The sequence below is a fragment of the Crocodylus porosus genome, unplaced genomic scaffold, assembly GCF_001723895.1.
Source record: "Crocodylus porosus isolate Cpor-Errol unplaced genomic scaffold, CroPor_comp1, whole genome shotgun sequence".
NCBI classification, from domain to species: domain Eukaryota; kingdom Metazoa; phylum Chordata; order Crocodylia; family Crocodylidae; genus Crocodylus; species Crocodylus porosus.
This window is the reverse complement of record NW_017728950.1, coordinates 23,057,667-23,082,992: the sequence shown is the minus strand read 5'-3', so window position 1 is coordinate 23,082,992 and position 25,326 is coordinate 23,057,667. Positions and strand designations below refer to the sequence as shown.

The 25,326-nt window shown below is 42.9% G+C and overlaps 1 protein-coding gene across 1 annotated transcript in view; it reads right to left on the bottom strand.

Annotated features, from left to right (window-relative positions):
- The window catches only part of DNAH6 (dynein axonemal heavy chain 6), a 244,646-nt gene that overhangs the window by 137,615 nt on the left and 81,705 nt on the right, over nt 1-25,326 (bottom strand). Inside the window, exons 27-34 of the mRNA XM_019555221.1 lie at nt 17,223-17,348; nt 16,967-17,122; nt 16,049-16,210; nt 14,340-14,477; nt 12,763-12,930; nt 11,873-12,021; nt 11,320-11,427; nt 6,661-7,216 (exon numbers count right to left, since the gene is read on the bottom strand). Of these exons, the coding sequence (XP_019410766.1) occupies nt 6,661-7,216; nt 11,320-11,427; nt 11,873-12,021; nt 12,763-12,930; nt 14,340-14,477; nt 16,049-16,210; nt 16,967-17,122; nt 17,223-17,348 (1,563 nt within the window). The remainder of the gene's footprint in view (nt 1-6,660; nt 7,217-11,319; nt 11,428-11,872; nt 12,022-12,762; nt 12,931-14,339; nt 14,478-16,048; nt 16,211-16,966; nt 17,123-17,222; nt 17,349-25,326) is intronic.

The following is a 25,326-nucleotide window of genomic DNA, read 5'->3' as shown; positions in this document are numbered from 1 at the left end:
TTGGGCAGGGGGCTGGACTCGATGATCTCCCGAGGTCCCTTCCAGCCCTAATGTCTATGAAATCTATGAAATCTATGAAATGTTATCCTTATTCTCTGGTTTCTTCTCATCAGTTAGAATTTAAACAAAAATGCATAGCTGCTACAAAAAATATTCTTGTTTGGCATCCTGACTCCTGTATGGATTCAGAGGGAATAAATCACAGGCGTATTCACACAGCAAAGAACTATACCATCATCTCTACGAAGAAACTGATTTGCATTAATAAAGAGGTCAGCTAGTGAAATATTTGGAAACTGTGGAAAAACTATATGGACAATTTCAATATAGCAAATGAATTCCCTCTCTGATATGAAAATACTCAGAACTATATTTCATTTTATTCTTTACAAAACAGCAATCTTTTATACAGCAGTTAGAGAAACACAAGCACTTCATAAATCCCTAGCCAAATCTGAGAGAAAACTAGCTCATTATTTCTTGACTACATATGGGTTACTTCTAATTTGGAACATCCAAAGCAGTATTTTAGCCGATGTTATTTTTATTTAATTATAGCTTTCAGAGATAGCAAACAATACTATTCTGGACTTAATGCAATACCAGTTAAGTAAGACTCTGTAAATGGTAATTTACTACATTAGTTAGAACCCTGTACTAATGATCATATTCAGGTATCAGGCTGTAGATATTTTGGTTGTTTTTGTTTTTTACCTATAACAGGGTTATTCATTTTTTACTAACTTTAGTCAGTCACTTCCATGACTAAATCCTTCTGCCCAAAATTGTCAGGTTAAATACTAATCCCAGGAGAGATACAGAAGTTCTGCACCAGGTAGAAAATGTTTGGCTGTACTAATGGTAAAGAAGGACATGAAAATGAGTGGGATTTCAAAGGAAGTGGGGGGGAAAAGTTGGGTTAGCTAATAGCAATCATTAGGTAATGGTATGACATTACAGAAAGAGAAAGGATTTAGACAAGATATTAAAAATAATTTCAAACCGTGAAATTTGGTAGGAACCTCTCTGGTTTTCTTTCTGAGATCCAGGAATAACATAACTCTCTCAGAAAGGCAAATCGATTCCTGCATAATAAAGTTAGGTGAATAGATGCCCAGTGGAAAGAAAAAGGATAAACCACAAGAAAGGTGGTTGGACTTCCCAGGACAGCACTCTAGCCAGAATACCACAGGTCATCCATCATCTATTCCCTTTTCTGGCACTTCTTGCAAAGCTCAGCCACTAATATAGTCATTGGAAAAAACGGGTGCAGGAAGGAAACTTCTCCCTCACTGGGAATAGGGCCCCTAACTAGCACCTAGGGCCCCTTCCCTTTCAGGTCAGCAGCCACCTTACTAAGACACACATCCTGTGGCTTTGTCCCTTCCTCCCAGTCCCTGTTCCAGCCCCATTCCCTCCCTCACTGCAGGGGGGGCATTAATCTGCCCCTCCCACGCCCCTTTCCTCCTCTTTCTCCTCCCACCACAACAGACTTACCAGCTGCATGCAGCTGTATTGGAAATTGGATTGGTATTGGCCAATATGCCTCCTTAAAAATCAGCTATCGGTATCGGCTCCCAAAATCTCTATCTGTGCACCCCTAATAAGCAGCATACAGAAGTCACTTTGATTGGCTGTGAGCTGTATAAACTCACTGTTGACACTGCAGTGCTCCAGGAAACAACACTTGCAGGTGCTGGTTCTATCCAAGAGGCCAATTATACCTTTTCTGGCAAGGTAAAAGTGCTGAAGAAAATAATCTGCACATCATTGGTTTCACTATGAGCAACAAGGTGGCAAAGCTTATAGAAACACCCATTAGGAAGTCAGAGCACATCATCTCACTTAGACTTCAGACCACTGACTTTGTGAACATCATCATCGTTTATGTACCAACACTCAGCTCCAGCCCTGAGCAGAAGGATACATTTTATGACACACTGCACCGTGCTGTCAAAGGCATACCATCAAACCTCCTCAGAGACTTTAATGAAAGAGTCAGCACAGCATAACAACTCATGGCCAGGTTGCCTATGACATTTTAGCATTATCAAGATGAATGAAAGCGGCCAACAACTTCTTGAATTCTGTGCCCAAAACCAACTGTGCATTACAATTCATATTTTGCTGGAAAAGATTGCCACAAAGTGTCATGGAGACATCCATGATCAGGCTACTGGCATCACCTAGATCTTGTTATTGTTAAAAGGAAAGGTCTACCTTCAGTGCAGACCTGCATGTTCCACAGTACCGCTTGTGACACTGAGCACTCCCTGATCATTAGTAAAGTGAAAGTTACAGCCATGAAACTACATAGAACAAAACCTAGGAATAAGCCCAAAATCAATACGACTAACACCAAGAACTAGAGAATGTGCCAAGAGGTTGTAAAGGCTTTTGAACTCAGCATGTTTGGGAAGTAAGTCACTACCAGAAAAGACAGAGGAAATCTTGGAAAATTTAAGAACTGCAATCCATGAAACAGCTAAAGCTACATTTGGGGAAAAGAGACCATCCAGTAAGGACTGGTTTGAAGAAAATGCAGAAGAACCTTTACTTCTTATCAACGTCTCAAACGCAAGAAACCAACAGCAAGCACCAAAACGAGACTTCGACAGGAAAAAAATGAGGTACAGGGAGCAACCAGATACTGTGCAAATCAGTACTGGTCTAAGCTCTGTAATGAGATACAGGTAACCTCAGACACACAAAACCAAAAGTCACGTACGATTGTCTGAAGAAAGCTCTCTAGGCCCTACTCACAAGGTTGCCTTTCTCACATCATGCAGTGGTGAATCTATTATAGATAGAAGCAAGCAGATGTCTCATTGGGTTGAACACTACTCAGAGCTATACTTACAAGAAAGAAACATCACCAGCAAATCACTGGCCCAAATACCAACTCTACAGGTCATGCCAGAGTTAGATGTGGAACCCACTGTAGAAGAGTCAAGCAAGGCAACTGATTCATTATCAAGTGGCAAGGCTCCTGGAAAAGATGGCATCCCAGCAGAAATTCTCAAGTGTGGGAAAGAAGGCCTACTACCATATCTTCATTAGCTGCTACTCAAACGCTGGAAAGACCCCTGCTAAACCAGACATTGGACTCCTGCTAAACCAAATGGGATAACTGAAAACCGACACCCAAGAAAAGGCCAACTTGCTTAATGGGTATTTCGCATCGTTTTTTCACCAGCCCAATGGGCCGTCCTGCCTAACACAATGTGGGATGGCCAGGGTGAGGGTGAATTTATTACCCAACATTGGTGTAGACCTTGTAAAAGAATACCTTGAGAGGCTGGACACATTCAAGTCAGCTGGTCCTGACAGTTTGCACCCCAGGGTACTTAAGGAGCTGGCAGGCATCATAGCCCAGCCGCTGGCAAGGATCTTCAAGAACTCATGGCGCTCAGGTGAAGTACCTAAAGATGGAAGAAGGCCAATGTGGTGCCTACCTTCAAGAAAGGGAGAAAAATAGATCTGGGGAACTACAGGCCAATCAGCTTGACCTCAATCCCTGGAAAGATTTTGGAAAAAAATTATCAAAGAGACCATTCTTGACAAGCTGGCTGATGGCAACATCCCAAGGGACAGCCAGCAAGGGTTTGTTGTGCATAGGTCTTGCCTGACCAATCTCATTTCCTTCTATGACCAGGTGACCTATCACCTGGACAAGGGAGAAGACATTGATATCATATATATGGACTTTAAAAAAGCCTTTGATCTGGTGTCCCATGATCTCCTCATGGAAAAACTGGCCAACTGCAGCCTTGGCTATATCAGTCTGATGGCAGGGGAATTGGCTCTAAGGTCAGACTCAGAGAGTCTCATCTTGCTGGGGTCCTTTGACTCTACCTTACCTGACTTCCTCCCCCTAAAAGATAAGATGCCCAACACTCCTGCTAAGTGTTATATTCTCCTTCCACAACAATGTGAAAGCAACTGTTCAGTTTTATGAGCCCACTTTGGATAGCTTTGAGATGAAAAGCAGAGTGATGCAAAGTTGTGCTCTTGCCCCTACACACTTTCGCATCTTCTCGGTATACTACTGAACTGTGGATTTAAAGACATGGAAGGTAGAGTATACCTTCACACAAGATCAAATGGGAAACTCTTTAACCTGTCACGACTTAAGGCAAAGACTAAAGTTAGAAAGGTGCTGCTCAGGGAGCTTCTGTTCCAGGTGGGTCTGATTTAAATCAAATCAATTTAAATTATGATTTAAATCACTGGTCAGAAAGCCTCAATTTAATCATTGCTTTCTACAAAAAGTGAATTCTTGTTGCTTGATATCTTTTATTCATTTACACTTCTTGAAACTTTGCATTTTTAGAGAAAGGTAAGGGCTTGACTGTGTGTATACAAACTTGCAGAGAGACAGCAGGGCTGATGGGTGGGCAATCAGGTCTGTTATCTCTCATCTCCATATAAAAATATGATTAAACTTAAAAAATACGATTTAAATAAAAAAATATGATTTTTAATTTTTTTTAATCATTGATTTTTATCCACTTTGCTTGTATTCGTTGATGATGCTGCCTTTATAACCCACAACGAAGACCTACTACAAGAAATCATGGATTGCCCCTCAACAGCTTGCCAGGCATTTGCTCTTACCATTAGCATAAAGAAAAGTTGTACTAGGACAGGGAGTTCCACAAGATCCAGCAATCACCCTTAATGAGAACCAGCTAGAAGTAGTACAAAAGCTCAGCTACCTAGGTTCCACAGTGACCACCAACCTCTCACTGGATGATGAATTCGATGTTTGCATCGGAAAGGCTGCCACCACCTTCAGCAGACTAAAAGAGGATGGAACAACTCAAAACTTACCATTAAGACCAAAATGCTAGTGTACAAAGCTTGCGTACTCAGCACTCTCATGTATGGTGAGAAAACATGGACAACTTATGCACATCAACAGAAAAGGTTAAACAGCTTCCACCTGCGCTGTTTGCTCTACATTCTCAGTATCAAATGGCCTAACAGAGGATCTTGAAAGGGTAAATTTCCCAAATGTGACAGCCCTATTCAAACAGAGATGACTGAGCTAACTATGCCATCTGAGCAGATTGGAAGATGGATGTATACCTAAGGACATGCTATATGGGGAACTATCAGAGGTGTGAAAGATTAGCTAGGTCCTCCCAAAGTAAAACTGCCGTCTGTCATGTTGGACCAGATAATCTCCTGAAACTCACTTGCTGCGATTTACAAAAAGGAAGGAATCAACAATGAATACAGTCTTAAGAGATAAGGCTGGTGTTTGTTCTGTAACTTAGAAGGTTGGCTTCACTTCACAGGGCTCTACCATCCCCATGCCCTGCCCTTACCACACCACGTGTTCTGACTTAGTACTCAGTTCTCCTTTGTGCGAGTCTTAGTTCCTGGATGGCCTTGATCTGCCTCTAAGCAGCCAGTTCTGTGCTGTTGGGCACTTACCCCATTCTTCCCCACATAGGTCCCAAGCTGACAGTCCCGCAGTTCATCTTGGCCCTTATCTTTCAGGGCCAAGTCACACTGGGCACACGCCCCAAACTCACATGAGCACTCGGCTCCATCTCTTCTTCCCTCCACGTCCCCTGACTGGCTGCCTGGACCCCCTGGATCCAGATCTACCAGCTTGGATATCGCAGCTGCCTCGCCTCCCTGTCTTCACAGGTAAGTCAGTCTTTGGGACTCTCCCCCAAGTCCCATTGCTCAATCCCTTGCTATCATCTCCCCACATTCCTTCAGGTTTCCTCTCGTGTAACTCCCTTGTTCCAATCAATGCCTACTGCCTAGTCAGCTTCCTTTTAAATCCCCAAGCCAAATCCCCAAGTTTCATTACAAAGATGCATGCAAGCAAGATATGAAGGTATTTGGAACTGATCCTGAACAATGGAAGACCTTAGCAAGTGATCAGAATAAGTGGCGTTATCATCTCCACCAGAGCATCAAAGTCCACAACAGGAATTGGCTCTAACAGCTTGAAGAGAAAAGAGTCTGTAGGAAGCAGGCAGCTTCCAAACCACCCAACCTTGACACATACATACCTGCAACCATTCACAGATCATGCAAATCTTAGATTGGACTATTCAGTCACATGAGACACTGCAAGCCATTTATATCACAGGCTGCAATATCTACCATCTGTCCACTGAAAGGATGCCCAAAAAAAGAGGTGGGGGGTGATAAGATGCAGCATGCTGGCCAAAATGCTGCACTGGGAAGTCACATAGACCCAGCTTCCAATATGTCCTAGTCACTAAGCAACTGAAAGGCAAAGATGGGGCACTCTCTCTCCAATGTTTTTGCCAATGTATATATATGTACAAATAGTTGTCCACACACAGGACTACATAGCTAGAAACTGAATTCCAACATGTGTTTAAGCAGCATTTTTTATGAACATGTAGATGACCAAAACTGGACACTTAGAAAACCAAACAAGAGCAGAGTTCTACCCTCTTTAACTACTTGATGACAAAAGTTATTTGGCTTTGATCTTGAATGGCTAGCAAGGGAGAAGAACATTTTGGAAAAAGTCCCAAGTCATCCATCATAAACAGAAAGACAGAAGCAAGACAGGACAACTTTTAAAAACAAATAGCTATTCAATTCAGTTGTGGGTCAAAGGACTAATCAATAGAGCAGTTAAAATCTAAGACCTCATAGTACCTCAAACATCATATGGATGAAGGGTGTAAGTTTGATTCTTTCACTGTTGGCCAAGCACAGCATCTTGTTATCATCCAAGACAGTATTCATATTTTCAATCCATAATGCATCGACTGGCCCATCACTAATGATCCACTTGTGATCTTCCGAAGTGTCATTTACAGCTGCCCGAACACTAAGTGCCATCAATCCATCTTTCCACTCCAAAGTTAAGTTATTAACTTCGCCATACAATTCCCCCATTGTAATTGATTTGGGGTTCAAAATATATGTTTTGACAGGCTGGTAAAATGGGTTTTGCTCCCCAGCCTTATGCAATTCTCCTAAGGATTGTGCCAGAACTTGATAAACTGTAGTTTTCCCACCTCCTGTTGGCCCAACAAGCATAACGCCATGCCTTACTAGCATGGTTTCATAGAGCTGTATGACTTTATGAACCATGCTGTCTTCTGGTTGCAATCCTTGTGAAAGCATGACATCTATAATTGTTGATTGTAGGATTCCATAGTCATGGTCTGGGATTATAACTCCCGGGAAAAGATCAGAAATAATTCCACTGAAACAGACAAAAAAAACGTTGTTTATTCTTGTCAATTAATGTGTTACTTGGATTATATTTAAAATAATCCATTTTTATTTAGTAGTGCACATCTTTTTTGATTTGCTGCTGTTTTCATAAGGACAGCTTTTATATAGGCCTATAATCTGATGGGCAAGAAGGAATGTTTTAGATTTTATAATCCAAACTTTTTACTGTGGGTGCCTACAAGTTGGTTCCTACACGCATATTTAGGTATCTAGAGTGGTGATCTAACCAAAATGTGTCCAGGCACCTAACACTTTATGGGTGCCTGTACACATGTGGGAAGGTTGCTCCCACATGTTGTAATTACAGCAGATGAGAGCAGACTTGATTAATCAAGTCTGCTGCCGCATTTTAATTAGCGTGCATCCAGCAGCCTCTGCATCTCATGTATCAGTGTCTCTGTGCTTCAAAATGGCATTGGGGTGCTTTAACTAAAGCTCATTCAATAAGCTTTAAAGTGCCTCTGTTGCCATTTTGAAGTGCAGGGACGCTGATACATGAGATGCTGTGGGCACTTTAATTAGAGCAGCTTTTGGAGCCTCTCTAATTAAAGCACCCCTCCCCACCCCACCACTCTCAGAGCATATGTAAAAAAGCTCCTCGTGCCTAAACTCCTCTGAAATCCTAAAAAGGATTTATATGCCTGAACACTTTTTTGGAAATGGCCCCTGCTTCCCAAAAATGCTGAGCACCTTCACTTCCAACTAAGGTAAAGAAAATGCAGGCACGCACCCCCCGCACATCTGGACATGGCCAAAGTGCTCAATTCGTATCAGTTAAAGCTGTATTCATAAAACAGGTGCTTTCAAACTTTGATATTCCCCAATCTGAGGTGTATAAATACAGTCCAGTATGCATTTCTGTACATGTGTAAGTGAACCAAGTTAGGCCCTCATTAAAAAGGAGAAACCATAAACAATACATTTGGTAAAGGTAACTTGCCCAACACCATTACGCAAAGGAGTCCCCAGTTTCCATCACTACCCACCTTTCCAATTTCTGAAGTGAATTAGGCAGGAGTCCCTTTGACAAAAGCATCACTCACTGCACAACCTGAATTTAGCGAATTAAATCATCCCTGCATTTACAGTGATTCAGGCAGGGGAAGAGAAACTGCATACAATCATGGTGTAGTTATAGACAGTAATACAATGTATAAGCAGAAAGGAAAGATTTAAGGTTATGTGCACAAATTTAATCTAAATCTTGAGTATTCTCGTGTGTTTGATTTTCAAACTTAATAGCTTTATTTTAGCACAAGGTATTTTGGAAGCAGTTTCTTAGTTGCTTGGAGGGTTTGGTTTTTTTTAAACAAAAATTTAAAAAAGAGAGTAAGTTCACGTGCAATTGTAATTCTCCCATCGTGGATAATTAAGAAGATTTGAACGAAAGACCTTCACATCCCTGGCACAAATCTCTACTGTTAGTAAACACCAGCAATAAGCTATTATCCTGTGAAACAATCAGCAAAGGTATAACATGAATCACTAGATATTTACACAGTAACCCTGTTTTATAGACAAACAACTGAACACAAGAGATACAGCCAAGTCCTTCTAAGGCAATATGGCTAAGTGATTTGATTTGAGTGTGGGCATACTCAAGATTTAAGTCTTTTTCCAGCTGTTTTTTGAAGTAACAATTGGCCCAGCCTCTTAGTTACTTTTTTCTGAAGAACAGTGGTTGCCAGACTTTATCAGGTGTAGCAGAAATTAGCCCCATACCCTCTCTGACTGCCACTCCATCCACTTCCACTGCCTAATCTGCTGCTCTGCTTTCTGCTCCCTGACCAAGAGGGATCTGGGTTTTCCATTTCCCACAGAAAAACGGAGTAAACTGTAGATTTTACCTTTTATTGGAAGCATACACAGATTTCTCATTTTACTAGAGAAACCCACAGATTTTGCAGTTTTGCAATGAGCTCCCTGCAGGCTAGTGGAGTTCCAGTTTGCAGGGGGCTGGTCAGGCAGGGGGCATCATGTGCATGTACATACACATGGCTGCCAGGCAGCCTGGAAAGCAGCTCCTGCATGTAAGTGTATGTGTGTGTGGGGGGGGGGGGGGGAGGAGGATTGAGGCCCCCATAGGGAGAGAGGGAGGGAGTTGAGCAGGGCTGTGGCTAGGGCTGCTGCCCAGCCGGGCAGTGCCTGGGGCTTGGGGCCTAGGGCCATAGGCAGCTTGTGCAGGCGGGGGAACGCCAGCTCCCTGCTGCTGCATGCACTCCTGGGGGACAGGGGGGACCCATGTCCCTCAGATCTGTGTGCAGGGTGGGGACTGTGTCCTGCCCACTTCAGGCTTGGGCTCCCACCCTGCTGCCCTCCCCTGGGGCCTCCTCAGCCTGGTATGTGACCCAGTGCTGCAAAGAACAATGGAGTGGTACAGGAAGCTCCCTGCCGCTGTGATCTCCATGCTGCCATGGCCCCTGTGCACAACTCCACACCAGTGCCCCTGTTGCAGCTGCGCAGCAGGGGATGCATCACCAGAGGAGTGCGATGCTCACTGCATGGCTTCACTGTTCTTTACAGCACTGGGTCACACATGCTGGGCTGCAAGGCCCTGGGGAACAGGGACGGGCAGCAGGACAGGAGCCCAAGCCTGAAGTGGGCAGGGCACAGGCCCAACCCCACACACAGATCTGGGGATACAAAACTCCCCTGCCACGGTGAGGAGCATCTTTCCCCCCCTACCCCCGCCTGAGCCCACAGCAGGCAGGCAGTGGGAGGGAGCCAGGCTCTGCTCCATTGCAGCAGCCACTGCCTCCTGCCAGGGGCAGGGGGCTGTGGACCCAGGTCCCTGGTCCCATAAGCCTGGCAGCTGGGGGCCCCCTCCAGCAGGGCTGGGTGAACAGGAGCTGTGGGTGGGGGGTGAGGGACACCGACAGGGCGGGAGGCGTTGTGGGGAGGAGTGAGGGGCAGGAGCAGGGCTGGGAGGTTGTTGGGGGAGGGGCACTAGCAGGGCCAAGGTGCTGCGGGGGGAGCAAGGGATACCAGCAGGGCCACAGGGGCTGTGGCTGGGGAGTGAGGGGCACAAGCAAAACCGGGGGGCCATGGCGGGGGCTTTCATTTTAACCATGGATTTTGGGGTTATCAAAGAATTTGCAATTTTCTTAGTATTGAAAACCAGAATCCCTGCTGATCCATCTGCTGCTTAGCTTTCTGTTCCCTGCCATACTACCACTGTGCTGCCTGTCCCCTTCCCAGTCAGCTGCATGCCACACACAGAAACTTGTGGCACATGTGCATTGGCCACCTCTGGTGTAGAACATGATCGGGGAGCAGGAAAGTGCCTTATACTTTATTCCCTGTTAGAGTGTAGGAGTATGTAGCATATGAGTAAATAATAACAGCAATAATCTGACAGTGGAAGAAAAGAAAAGAAACCAAAATTCCTCTGCTTCAGGCTCCAAGCACAGGATACATTTCTTAGGCTACCATCTACTCTGTTGAGAAATAAGCAATGGCAAGAACAAGAGAAAGCATCATGCCTGTGTCCGAGCTGAATCAGGACTTTGCAGTTACTTCAGAATAATGCAGGGGGCATAGCACAAGCAAGGAGCAGTGCCAAAACAGCTGGACACAGATCTTTTCAGAAGGTTATAATTTGAACAGTTTGGGCTAGATTTCATGGAAACAGCAAAACAGACTTCTCTGATGGGGACTATACCCATGCCTAATTTCAAGTTCTTATCCAAACTACAGGAGTGTTGAAGTTGCTCCAAAAAGACTGAAATAAAGAAAAGTCCAATATTGGCAAAAGTACTTATTTTTCACAAGATTCATTCTTGGAAAGAGCTGCACCATTTTTACTTAAACTTTCCAAAATAATTAAAGTTGTAGCAGAAACCAAACATGGGGCATTTCAACTGAAACTGTTAACGTTTCCCAAAGTTATAAGCAATTAAAAACAGGATTACAATGAAAGGTACTAGAAAAAACATAATATAGTGGCTTTTGATGTATAGTGCAAATAAAACTAAGTTTGTAAACATAAATTGTTTTGATTATTTTTAATAATGGCAATATAAATGTGATGCAATGATATGTGGAAGACAGACTATTAAAACATAAAATTACCTGAAAAGAAGAGCATCATCTGCAAGAAATTTTGGTAGGTTGGAATCTCGTAAAGCCCTTATTAATACAACATCCTCATTCAGATCTGGATTTTCTCTTTTTAATGACCTAAGTTTAAAAAAAACAGTACCTAGGATGATTCAGTTTTTCTCAATCTATTTGTATACAAATCTTTATAGGTAATATAAGTTAACTGGTATAACTAGCATTTAAAAAGGGAGTGTATTCAGTTACTCTCCAGTTATAATTTGGTATTATACCATCAAACCATTTTTTATAATTGAACTCCAACTTCTTATTAATCAGTATCACTATTTATTTTCCAGAATTCAGCAATACTGAAGTCTTGGAAAAATCACCCACCAACCTCAGTACCAACACAAATAAGTGTATCCTGCTCCATGAAGGTATTTGCTTACCTCCAGAAGGTCAATAATAAGAAGTGTATCTTCCTTTTAGCATGAGGGAAAGGTAAAGCATTTATTAAATTCTTGGATTTGACAGAGACATTTTCATAACAATGCTGGATCTCGTACCTTTTGAGGATTCTTACCCAGCCATGACTAATACAGATTTAACAGCTCTCATTCCAAAGTCATAGTGGTCCTGTTGAGAGAGTTGCTCACTACAAAGTTTGTACATTTGAGTCATCTTCCTTGCAAGAACTTTACTAGACTCAAATCCTTCTGAATATAAAATCACCTAGAGCAAACAAAAAAGCACATCTAAATGTATTTATAATGTACTGAAAATCTCATATTTACAGTCTCAGTGCTGCTCTCACATTGGCTTCATTGGGAGCAGGATCTGGCCCCAAATGTCTGCATATGTAATTAGAGATAATATGATTTTGTAGTAATTTAGTCTACATTTTTTTACAAATGCTCTCAGCTACGTGATCTACTTCTTTCTACAGTATCTAATGCATGATATCCATTTATTTAGGGAAAATATTAATGGTTAGAGCTGTAAGCCTTTGCAAGTGCTTATTCACATAACTAGTTTAGTTTACTTTAATTGAAACACTTGTGCAAGTAAATACACAGTGATGTAGGTAAATATTGCAAGGTCCAGGCTTAACAACTGCAAAACATACATACACACACACACACAAAACTATATAATAATAGAACAGAACTTATTTTAAGATTATGGACTTAAATTTCTGAGTAACTTAGACCTATTATAAGTCCAAAAAAGAAAAATAGTGTAAATGACAAAGGCAGCTGGTAGTTAGGTTTATTTCAGGGAAGCAGTATAAAATGAAATCCAAAGGTAAGGATAACCAAATTAATGGCAACCATTACTGAGCAGATACAACTCATGCTGAACCAGGAGTCCGAAACAGTTCAAGATAATTCTGTGGTTCATTAATACTAAATGTAATAAACATCCTTAAATAAAATTGTAACACGCTTAATGGTACCAGCTACTTAAAGATACCTCAGCAATTAAGGCATAATTTGGAACCATCATGGCAAATGGTCTGAAGAGAGATTTTAAATTGTCAGGTAATTCTGTCCGTCCAGCATAGCCAGGATTCATGGTTATGAATGCTGCACATGTCATGACCAGCTTTATTTCACGACCCTCAAACATAAATCGAAAGAGCTGTTTAAGAGAAAAGTGAAAAATATACTTTATATTGCATTCCTGAAAAATTGGAATTTTCTTTAAAAATAGGATTGCATTTTCCAGGAAAGATCACAAATATAAAATTGTGAGCTTTTTTTTTTTAAATCAGTTTGGCATTTGGTTTCACTTCAGTTTGGTCACTGTAACAGGGAACCCCTGTCTCTGTTACTAAGAAGGCCTGAGAGGATAGGAAACCCAGGGCCTGGAAGGGCACCAAGCAAGGAGTAACAGCCAAGGTGGACTGAGTGAGGGGCTAAAAAGGCCAGATGGCTAATGAAGCAATTAGCTGGTACCTGGTCCTGGGGTGCAGAAGACCCATTCACATGGCTGGAAGGAGGCTAAGCTTGGGGGATATAAGCCCAGTCCCTGGCCATGCAAAGTAGCAGCTCCTGCTTGCAGCAGCGAGATGATCTCCTGGGAGAGAGGGGCTGCTAGAGACAGGCAGGAAGGCACCCAAGCCACCCAGGGGAGCTGGGGTGAGATGGTTCTGATGGAAGTAGGGACTGCAGGTAACATTTACCCTGAGAGAGGGAGACTATGTTTTGTGAAACAGCTGGCTTGTGTTTTTGTTCTGTTCTGAACTTGAGACCAGAGAACTGGGGTGTGGCTACAGGGGTGAAGAAGGCCATGAACAGGGGTGCCTGTGTGGTACTCCCCTGCTATACATGCCAGTAGCTAGGCCCAAGACAGAGGGGTGTAGAGTGGAGTGGTGATACTGGAACCCCAGGAGAAGCTGCTGCCAAAACAGGGCCAATACCCAAGAGCTGAAATCTTAAACAGTGGGCCAAGGTCAAGGGTCCAGTCAGAGAAGAAGGGGGCCAAGGCTGTGACAGTGAAGCCCCAATGGGTGTTCAGCAGCCTAAGGGAGCATTCCCTTAAAAGGGAAATACTTGAGGGAGAGCACAGTGTCCCAGGTGGGAGGCTGGCGTGGCTGGGCAGGCAAGATGACCAGTGAGGTTACTCCTGGCCCTAGGGGCCAACAACAAGCAAAATAACATCAAAGTCATGGCAGGAAAGAGACTGAAGGTGAGGTGAGACTGGGAGAGAACCGGAAGATGGGTTCAACCACAGGGGGAGGAACGGGGTGGCATCCCTCCCAAATGTACCACAGTTACCTAGACCAAAGCCATGATCCACTCCTCGCTCCCCACACACCCTGTGCCAGAACACAGTTCCATGGGCAGGGGCACACAAGGGTGGATTGCAGCTCTGCCATGGGTCCCAGCCCCACGCTATCACCACCCAACGATCCCAGCACATGCTGTACCTGATCTGTGGCTAAATAAAAATAAATCAGTTCTGGACTGTCAATAATCCAGACTTTTTCACAAACATTAACATAACACACTATTTCTCTTTTATTATCCAATATAAAAGATAATTACCTTTGCAGCTTTAGCATTCCTAATAGTAATTAGCTGCTGAGCAATCACTGATAGAACTTCAATATCAATTCGATTAAATTCATCAAAACAGCACCATGCTCCAGACTGAGCCAAACCACTGAAGAAACGTCCCATCATCTGAAACCATAACATGGCCAAAGATTATGCAGGGTTTCACAATGCACTGATGATCTTCAAAGCTTTATAAATGTATTTAGTCCAGTGACAAAGGAAGAGACATGTCAGAATGGGACGGAGAGGAAGACAAGGAAACTGCGTGGTTTGTACAGTTTAGAAAAGAATGGGACTCCCATTTTTGACTGATGTAAAAGACATGTTATGATGTGAGGCCAACAGCATGTGTCAAGGGACACAACAGGATACTTGAAGAAGGAGCCCATAAAAGAAAACTAAGCTTCATTTTTAAAAAACATTTCCTTTCAATTAGATGTTTGTTGTCAAGCATTTCAAGGTCACTGCATTGTGAAGAACATTTTAAAACTAAAAATGGGGAACAGAGAAAAGGGATGTCATAAGAGTGGTCCTGGGGTCTGAAACAAAAAAAATAAAGAAAGGAAATGGGTACAAGCAACCCCTGCTTAGTGCTCTTAATTGGTTCCTGAAAAACTGAGTGTTAAGTGAAACGAGTGTTAAGCGAAACCGAAAGTTTTTGATGATCCAGGATGGAGACTGCAAGTGTTTTTAATGACTCAAGATGGTGACTGCAAGCATTATACTGAAGCTTGCTGAGCACTAAGTGGAATCAGGTATCAATTTAAAATGAGCATTATAGCTAAACAGAGCTAAGTGAAACCGCGTTAAGCAGGGGTTGCTCGTACAGGGAACAGAAAGAGTTGTTGAAAGCAAGCAGACATCAGAGAGTATTTTCATATGAGCTAGCCACAGGAAAACTATACACCACTGGGAAAGGAAAACAGGAACTTTTACAAATGAGCATGAAATTGTTGTATGTTCTTCAATATAATGCTTGTTTAAGTACACTTCTATGACAGTAAACACTTTTTTTTTTAAAAAAAGAGCCCACATTTTCCAGAAAGATGCCGCATGATCTGTGAAACCCAAAGCCTTTCCGGAATTGTCTTCTTTACTGTAACACCGTTATAAGTGTGAAAATAAGTCATTTGAAAAGTTGCAGATGAATTCAAATCCTAAAGATGACATAAACATTCTCAGTACAGGGGCCAGAGCTTCAGTCTCAGTTCCATGCCCTTTTATACCAATTAAGAGGTTCAAAATCTCACCATAGCTGAGAATTTCTCCAGTTGGGGGGGAATTTTCAACTGGTGCCAAACTGATGGAGCCAGTTAGTACCTCAGTCCTTTTCCCCTGACATAGGGAGCTTGCTGGGGAGGTGTTTGCTACAGCAAGACAAAGGAGAGTAACAAAGAGGATGGAGTGAAATCCATATGACAGTTCTAGCTGGTATATGGCTCCTTGGTGAACTCTTAAAATGGGGATTTTTGGAAGGTCCCTCCTTTCCATCTCCCTGCATCAAAAGTCTCTTGACAAAGAAGAGAATTCAGCCAAAGAAAGGATTTTTAAATTCAGTTTAGTTTCCCAGTTCTCCTGCATACTTCTTATGTGACCTATGTCACTTCACTAGGATAAAAATCCAGCATTCAATTTTGCCCATGCCATCTGATTGATTTAAGTGAGATTGCATAAATGAATAGATCCAGTTTTCTCACCTTGTAGTCCAAGCCATCTGAGCAGTTGAACACAACACACTGAATGGCCAATGCTTTTGCAAGGTCTTTTGTGGTCTCTGTTTTACCAGTTCCAGCAGGCCCAGCAGGGGCTCCACCCAGGTCAAGCTGTAAAGCTCCCATAAGGCAGAGGTAGCAACGATCCTGAGAAGATACAAGTGTTATCATCATATGTGATGCACAAACTTCTGTTGCTTCCCACTTACTGCTTTTTCAAATTAAACATTTTATGTGTTCTCTGCCATACATATAAATACCTTATGTACTACATGACAGCAGATCTCATAGGGTTGGTCATCCACTGGTATAATATGTCATTGCCTCCTGGAACTCTGACAAGTTACACCAGTTGAGAATTTGCCCCAGTGTATTTAGATTATCAGAAAACTGTACATAATTTCACCATTAAGAATGAGGGCACACAAATGGCCAAATTATCAGCACACACATAGCCCAATTACAAAATTCTTGTCCTAGCAAAACTCTCATGGACCAGTATTATTACATCCCTCATTGTACACTAGTCTGGTTCTCAAGGATGTCAATGTTGTGATCTAGGCTAGTCATCCATTCAGTTCATGTTGACAGATATTGTCGAACCCTCAACCTAGTAGGACACATGCTCAGATTTGCTGAATATTGAAGGTGACACCTCTGCAGGGGTATGGGTGGACATGGTGGGTATTTTAACTCAAGGTCTAACTAATAATAACAAGGCTGATGTCTTTTTTTCTATTTGACTTTGTCTATTTTCCCTTTGTAGATGGAACTCACTGAACCAGCATACGCCTTGGGTATGCATCAAACTAAGAGTATTAAATATCAATACCTCCATTAGTAGCATTTCTAAGACAGCAAACTTCTATTTAAATAATGATAAAACTGTAGGAAAATACATACTGTCAGTGGAGTTATCACTAATCTTGGACACGCACCCAGGTATTCATAGCCATAGATATACTGGGATAAAGCCATCCTAGCAACGCAATTATCTAGATCCAAGTCCCAGTAATAACGTAGCTGTTTTTGCCATTCAAAACTGTCAACAGAATTCACCTATAAAGATCAAATGCAGTGATTTTTTAATAAAGTGATTCAAAGCAGTTGGTTTTGTGTACATGTTTATCTAAGCTACTTCAGAAAAAAATAACATTACCTTTTCTGTAACAAGTTCACTAACGATGTCTCTTGCATGTACATCAATAGTTATCAGTGCCGTTATTATATTTCTGTGTAATTTAGGAAGACTACCACGGACTAATCCTGCCAGTGCATTTAATCTCTGAAAAACAAAACAAAATATGCTTAAGTATCTTACTCCTGTGCTTAAAAATTATTTAAAAGAAATGCTCAGAGCTTCAGCAGGTACAAATTAGTATAGCCAGGGATATATTTTGGAGCTAAGAACTGCAAGTTGAAGCAAAACGAGATATACCTAGAGATAATGTAGTTATTTAGAATATGGTTATTTCACACCTGAGAACCATTAAAATAAAGCTTGCTTACATTTTTTATTAATCTGATTGCTTTCAAATGGTTGTGAATACAGACAAAACAATAGATATGAATTTACCAACTCTAAAATACAGAAAAAGGCATTTGAAGAAATGATGGCGGGGGAAAATCAAACACACTGTTGATTTGGAAGCTGAATACTCTATTTCCTAAATATTGTCTTTGTTGGGAAGCTAAATGTTATCCAATATCAACTGGAAAATATTGGTATTAAGTGTTTTGCCACCACCCTAAGAATTCCTCTTCCTGCTTTTGGCTAGCCTCTATCCCACAAAATTTTAAACACTGTCCCTCTACCAGCCATGCTCTGAACCAGACAAGCACACCTAGCTGCATGGTCACAAGGTTTGAGTAATGCTGGCAGTTAGATATACTTGACTGTAATATCCTTAAGCCGAACAGTCCAATAAATAAATCCACAGACCCAGTAAATAAATATCCATCTCCTTAGGCACCCCTCTGTGCTTCTTTGCCTTCCATAAGCTTTGTTTGGAGCTGGACTCCAAAGCACTGGAACAGTGGGAGGGATGAAAGAAATATGAGGGACTTCAATCACTCTGGTCTGTCAGCCCAGGCCTCTCATGTAAAGCAGACCAGCCTATTCCACGGTCAGGTTGTCAGTGACTAAAACTGGCACCCCAACCTGGGCTAGCCTGGGTGAGGAGGGTGTGTGGACACCCAGCAGGACTAAAAACAAGACCTGTCAAAGGGCAGATGACGTCACCGTGAGCCAACAGCCATCCATACCTGGAGAGGAGATGGGCGCTGCCAGGTCACTCTGCCCAAAAAAATCACCAATGATGCAAAGCAATTCAACTAACCTACACTACTGACACTCAGGAGAAAACTGAACTCCTGAATGACTACTTTGCTTCATTATTTCACTGGACTAAGGGGAAAATAATACTAGATAAGGCTCAGAAGGGGCATGGTAGGAATGACTGTCTTTGTACTATTGATGTTGAGCTGGTGTGTGATCAGTTAGAAAAGTTAGACATTTATTAGTCAGTAGGACCAGATGAACTTCATCCTAGAGTGCTAAGGGAGTTATCGCAGGACATCTGGCAAAACTCTTCCAAAACTCGTGGTGCTTGGGGGAGGTTCCTGAAGACTGGAAGAGGGCCCGTGTTGTGCCCATCTTCAAGATGGAGAGGAGAGAGGACCCAGGCAACTATAGGCCAATTAGACTAACTTCTAATTGGGAAAATCCTGGAAAAATTCATCAAGGAGTCTATGTGTGATATGATTGCAAAAGGTAGGATTCTGAACTACAGCCAGCATGGCTTCAGCGCAGGCAGGTCTTGTCTCACCAATCTCATCTCCTTCTACAACCAGGTAACTTGTCACCTGGATAACAGAGAGGAGGTCGACATTGTATACCTAGACTTCCAAAAGGCCTTTGATCTGGTATCCCATGGTGTTCTCGTGGGAAAATTGGAGGATTGAGGGCTTAACTGCTCGACAGTTAGGTGGATAGGAAGTTGGCTGTGGGGTAGGACCCAGAGAGTTCTAGTGAACGGACCTGTATCATCCTGGTGAGAAGCGGCCTTTGGTGTCTCTCAGGGGTCTGTGCTCGATCCAGTGTTTTTCAACATCATTATCAATGATTTGGATGTGGCCAAGTTCGTGGATGACACCAAATTACGAGGGAGCGTGGTTACATTTGAAAATAGGCTGCAGATACAAGAAGACCTAGACAGGCTGGCCAGTTGGGCAGATCTGAACCAGATAAAGTTCAACACTGAGAAGTGTAAAGTGCTCCATCTGGGAATGAACAATCCCCAACATGCTTTCAGGCTTGGTGGTGCCAAACTGACCAGCACCATGACTGAAAGGGACCTAGGAGTAATAATAGATTATAGTATGAACATGAGCCATCAGTGCAATGCTGCCAGCAGGGCAAACAATACTCTGGCATGTATCAACCAATGCATCTCAAGCAAAACCAAAGAGTTTAAAAGCAGTACTCTTGAATTCCTCCCTACTCGTTTGTCCAAGTTTCCACTTCTTGTAAACTTCCATTTAGGCCTTAGCTCATTGAAGAGTTCTCTGCTAAGCCAAGCTGGTCTTCTGCCATATTTGCTAAGTAGTTTTCCTACACATTGGGTATGGTTCATTTCTGCGCCATCACTATGATTTCTTTAAAGTATAGCTCCTATTTCTGGAGGAATCTCCTATTCCATCAGCATTTTTCTGACAACCAAGATGTGGCAGGCTAGTGGAAGGGAGACCCACCTGAAGGTTAAGAGGTTCCAAGTGCTCAGTGGGGTGCAAAACCAGTGGGCCAATAGTGAGGCAAGCACCATGGGCATTGTAATATTCCAGGCCTGTGACCTTGCCACTGACCCCTCCCTGGGACAGCCTTCTATGATATAACTGACTCTGTGGATGGAGGGAGACCATATAGAAGGTTCCTTCTAAGCTGCGTGTGTGCGTGGCCACGAACAATAAAAAAAATCTTGCTGCGCAGTAACTTTTTAATGCTGTGCACCTGCCCGAGGAGGAGCTGGGCTGCGACTTCCTGGAAACTGTGGATGCAGAGTGTGGTGGAGGCACCGGGGCAGGTGCAGGACACTTACTGGCGGTAAGTTACCACTTGGCTGCACGGAGGCCATTCCACTCCACTCATCACTCCTCACTGCGCCGGCATCCCCACAGGAAGGGAAAGCGGCACAGGGCAGGCAGTAGCTCCTCCCCGAGGCAAGGCGGAGGCGGGGGCTGGGGCTCCAACAGCTCTGGGGAACTGCTCCCCTCCCCAGCCCCTGCAGGTGAGCTTCATCCCGAGCCTGATGCCATGCACCTCCCTGGGCTGAGGCAGTTGGAGGAATGGAGAACCTGCCTTGTGAGAGGTGTTGAAGTAGATTTATCCAGGCCTCTAACTTGACAATAAATTTATCCAGGCCTCTAACTTGACTTCAGAGTGAAGAAAAAAAATGCTCTTGCTTCGTATTTTAAAATGTTTTCAGGTAAGAAAAACTCTTCTGCTTATTAGGACTCCATGCACAGTTCTTTGGGAACAAATGTTTCTCTCTTTCCTAAAAACAAAAAGGTGATAACAGTTCTCAAAACAAAATGTGTTGCTGAGCAAGCAACTATTACGATTTACCCCTGACTTTCTTTTCAAGGATGCATTGTTTAAACAATTTTAGGTATAAAAAGGAATGCTAACTTGTAGAAAGGAGGAGTTCTGTTTAGATCTCCTCCCTACAATCATATGGTATGAGCGCTAATAAACTCAGACTGAGTTTGTTAATTCTAATACCAAAACACAACACAAAGTTTGATTTCTTCCACAATTTGGTGCCATGACTTGGATAGATGCCCAGAGTGATCGTTTGGGACACAGACATCTCTTCACTGAAGCCCTGGTGCCAAACCAAGATAAGAGACCTTTTGAAATCTCTACTGGGGCTTTTCAGTGAGAGGATGTCTCTGTGTCTTCCTGATTCACTGCTTGAGGCTTACTCTATCTGACCTTTTTGCTGCCAAAATTTTCAGACCCACTCTGTAAGTAGTAACTACAAGTAGAAAGGGTTACAGTTAAAGACTGTGTTGCTGTTGTCAGTAAATGTGTTTCCCTGTGTGAACTGAGTTAAGTTCCTTTTTGGAACCAAGAGTGAAAACCTTGTGCAGCCGCCCCAAGGACACCGGACTTGTTCTGTGTGCTCTTCGAAAGCAAGGGTGCAAGGTGGAAACTCTTAGAGTGTGAGTGTTTTCCACGATAAGCGTTGACCAAGGCTGAGACTAAAGAAATGCTCTTGAACCTTGTGCCTCAACACAGAAATTCCCGTGTGAATTGAGAGTATGAATTGAGAAATATGAGCCACTGACCAGGTCTGGGACTAAGGTTGGGTTCAGCTGCCCCAAGGCTGTCCAGAAGGGCAGTTTTGAATGCAAGGGGGCCCAACTGGAACCCTGTGACCCAGTGGACAGGTTTACCCTTTCCCCACCCTCATAAATGAGCTGTGTCTAACCGTGAGTAACTGCATTGTGTGCCGTTATTGCAGTGGAGTCTTGTCTTTGGACATTAGCCACAGCACTTCTGTACCACTAGCAAATCTCACAACCTGACTGGACACCCTCAATAAGCCATTCCTGTGTGAAAGACCTGTGTGAATTGAGTTAAAGAAAGGGGGAGCAGAGGATCTAAAGATGTACCGGCTCCGCCAAAAGGGTCTCCAGCATTGTACATGTACACACTCTATGGCCATAAGAGTTGTAAGTTTTTAGACAAATGGATTAGGTATACCAAAGATGACTCTAGTTTGCAGTTTCCCCTGGAGGGAACATTTGATTTAAGTAAAATCATTCATCTCCGTGGAGCCCTTGAGTCAAAAGGCAGCACAATGCCACAGACTCAGTAAGATTCAATATTTGATTAATATAAAAAAAGCTTCCAAACAACGTCAAGAATCTTAAGTTCGGAGCCTTAAGGACTCCCAAAACTGAAATCTCAGATAAAGGAACTGAAAACCAAGGTACCAACAGGGGATCTCCTATCAATAACAACAGCACCATCAGCACCAACGCTGCTTTATCCACACTTGACTGAGAATATATCTGTAGCAGACATAATTGATTTCATTAGCGTGCCAACCCCATACCAGTTCCAGGCACAATCTAAATCCAAAGAAATCCAGAGTAACCAAATAGACTCTTCTGGTGGGAAAAGCTCACCTCAGGAACCTAACAATCATCTCCTCCCCCGTGGGCATACTCGCATTCACTGGAATCCATGTGGCTGGTTCCTGAAGTCTCGACCTCCTCTTATTTAGGGTCTGGCACCCCGTATGGTCCAGTCCCTTCTTCAAAACCTAAAAAGGCTTTTCAAATGCCCTTACGTCAACTCCCAGGACAGGGTCCAAATAGGGAATCTACAGTCACAGTTCATGCCCCCTGGACTCCAGAAGATCTCCTAAACTTTGTTAAGCAATTCCCCAACATCTGGGAAGAACTCCAGAAGTTTAAAGATGAATTAGAAACTGTAATCAATTGTTATGAGCTGACCTGGGCAGATTTAAACCAATTAATGAGAAATATTCTGCCCTCTGAAGTTCGTGATCACCTCACCAAGCAGGCTAAATGGCCTGCTCAAGATCCCAGAGGAGATGGTCGCTTAGCGAGTACCCAAGAAAGTCTTCTTGAGGCCACACTTAAGATTTGCCCTAAAAAAACTGACTGGGCAAAATAAAGGAGAATCCCCAGTGGATTACATGGACCGCTTAAAACTAGTATTCGAAAGACATTCAGGTATTGAGAAGGCAGCTGAAACTGCCCCAGAAGTAGTTGCTGCTGCTTTCATTCAAAGACTCCTTCCTAAAGTCCAGGAATAACTGTGCACAATTGCTGGAGGCTGGCAAACTAAGATGCTGGAGAACTAATCACCATTGCTAATCATTGTACAACCTATCAAGAAAAGAAAACAGAAATCACAGAAACTAAGTTAATGTCATTACTAATGCAGACTTTTAGAGGCAGAGGGTTCATCTGGGGACAATTTAGAGGCAGGGAACGTAGTTGTGGGATGGGACAAGGAAGGTTTCAGTCCCAAATTAATGACAGTTGTCACTATTGTGGTCAACCAGGACACTGGAAGGCCCACTGTCCTCATTGGCCTGGACAGCCAGAGATGACGGTTGACCTGCCACCACCTCCTCCCACTCAATTCTCTGTCCTGAATCAAAGAGCCTCCTGTTAGGCCAGTCTGAGGAATAGTAACGTCATCACAGCCCCACTTCTCTCACTTAATCAAGAAGACCCCTTAGTTTCCTGTGTGATAAATGGCATTTCTACAAAATGTTTAGTATACACAGGTGCAAGCCTTTCTACTCTCGGAGCTGAAGAATTTTCTACAACTCCCCTCTCCTCTGATGTTATAAATGTGGTAGGAATTTTGAATCAGGTGGTTCCTCATCCTATTTCACAGCCCCTATGCGTTTCTCTGGGTCCTATTTCAAATCAACATGCCTTTCTCCCAAATTACTGTTCTCCTGTTAATTTGTTAGGAAGAGATTTGCTTTGTAAACTTGGCTGTACTATTTATTGTTCTCTTAATAGGGTTTATCTAAATGTTCCCAGTGATAATGAACTGGTGGTGCTCACGGTTTTAAATAACTCTCCCCCTGCACCAGAGTTTTCTGATCTTTCTGTGTTACAAGAAGAAATCATACAGGCTGTCCCTCCTCTCTCTGGTCTCAGCACGCTAATGAAGTAGGGCAAATCCATACCGCCCAGCCTATAAGAATCAAATTAAACTCAGCTAAACCTTTACCTAAGGTTGCTCAATACCCTTTATGCTCAGAAGCTGAAGATGGGATACGCCCTGTTATAACTGCCCTTTTGAAGCAAGGTATCATTGTTCCAACTAAAAGCCTTTGTAATACACCTATTCTTCATGTAAGGAAACTGGAAAAAATACCTATCACTTTGTACAAGATCTCTGTGCAGTAAATTCTGTAGTTTTACCTACTTTTCCTGTTGTACCAAACCCAGCTATTATCTTGTCCTGTATCCCTCCTGATGCATGTTATTTCACTGTTATTGATTTGTGCTCTGCATTTTTCTCCATCCCTATGCACCCTGATAGTCAGTTTCTCTTTGCATTTACCTATCAAGGACTCCAGTATACCTGGACTTGATTGCCCCAAGGTTATACCAAATCCCCTTCTCTATTTTCTCAACTACTAAAGAAAGACTTAGATGACATAGTATTTGAAGGGGGTTCTGTGCTTGTGCAGTACATAGATGATTTGCTTTCAGCATCTACTTCCCTTGAAGCCTGTAAAGCTGATTCCTTAACTCTCCTTACCTCTCTTGCCCTAAAAGGCCATAAGGCATTTAAAGAAAAGCTACAACTTTGTCTTCCCTGTGTCCACTATTTGAGTCATGATATTTCTGCTGGAGAGCGACTGCTTTCTTCCTCCAGAATAGAAGCCATTCTTAAAGTCCCTAAGCCAACCACTGTGTCCCAAATGTGTACCTCTCTAGGTATGGCTGGCTACTGCCGTCAGTGGATACTGGGCTATGCTTCTATAGTCAAGTCACTACAAAACCTGACTCTTGTTAATACCCCTGAAACTTTACCCTGGACCTCAGAGGCTGAAGCCACTTTTGTTTCTATTAAACAAGCTCTATCAGAAGCTCCTGCCTTAGGCCTTCCTGATTACACTTATCCCTTTTTTCTTTTTTGTCATGAAAGAGATGGATTTGCACTTGCTGTGCTCGTTCCAAAGCATGGAGACTAGCATCATCCCATCGCTTATTATAGTTCTGCTCTTGACCCAGTTGCCGCTGGTTTTCCTCCCTGCCTTCGTGCTATAGCAGCAGCGGCTATCACTGTTGAACTTTCCTGTACCCTTGTATTAGGCTCTCCACTCATTGTTGCTGTCCCACATGCTGTGGCAGCGCTTTTGCAAAAGACTAAAACCCAATACCTTTCAAATGGTAGATTGACTAAATACAAGATCTTGCTCCTCTCTGCTGAAAATGTCACGCTAACTAGATACCCTCTTTTAAATCCTGCTTCTTTGTTACCTACCCCTTCAGATGGTGAACCCCATGACTGCATTACTGCTGCTGCTCACCTAACAATGCCCTGCACTGATCTAAAAGATACCCCCTTGCAAAACCCAGAGCTAGTATTCTATGTTGATGGATCATGTCACAGAAGCCCAGAAGGTTCCCTTGCTGCAGGACATGCAGTATGTTCCCAATATAATGTCATAGAAAGCCATCCCCTGCCTGAT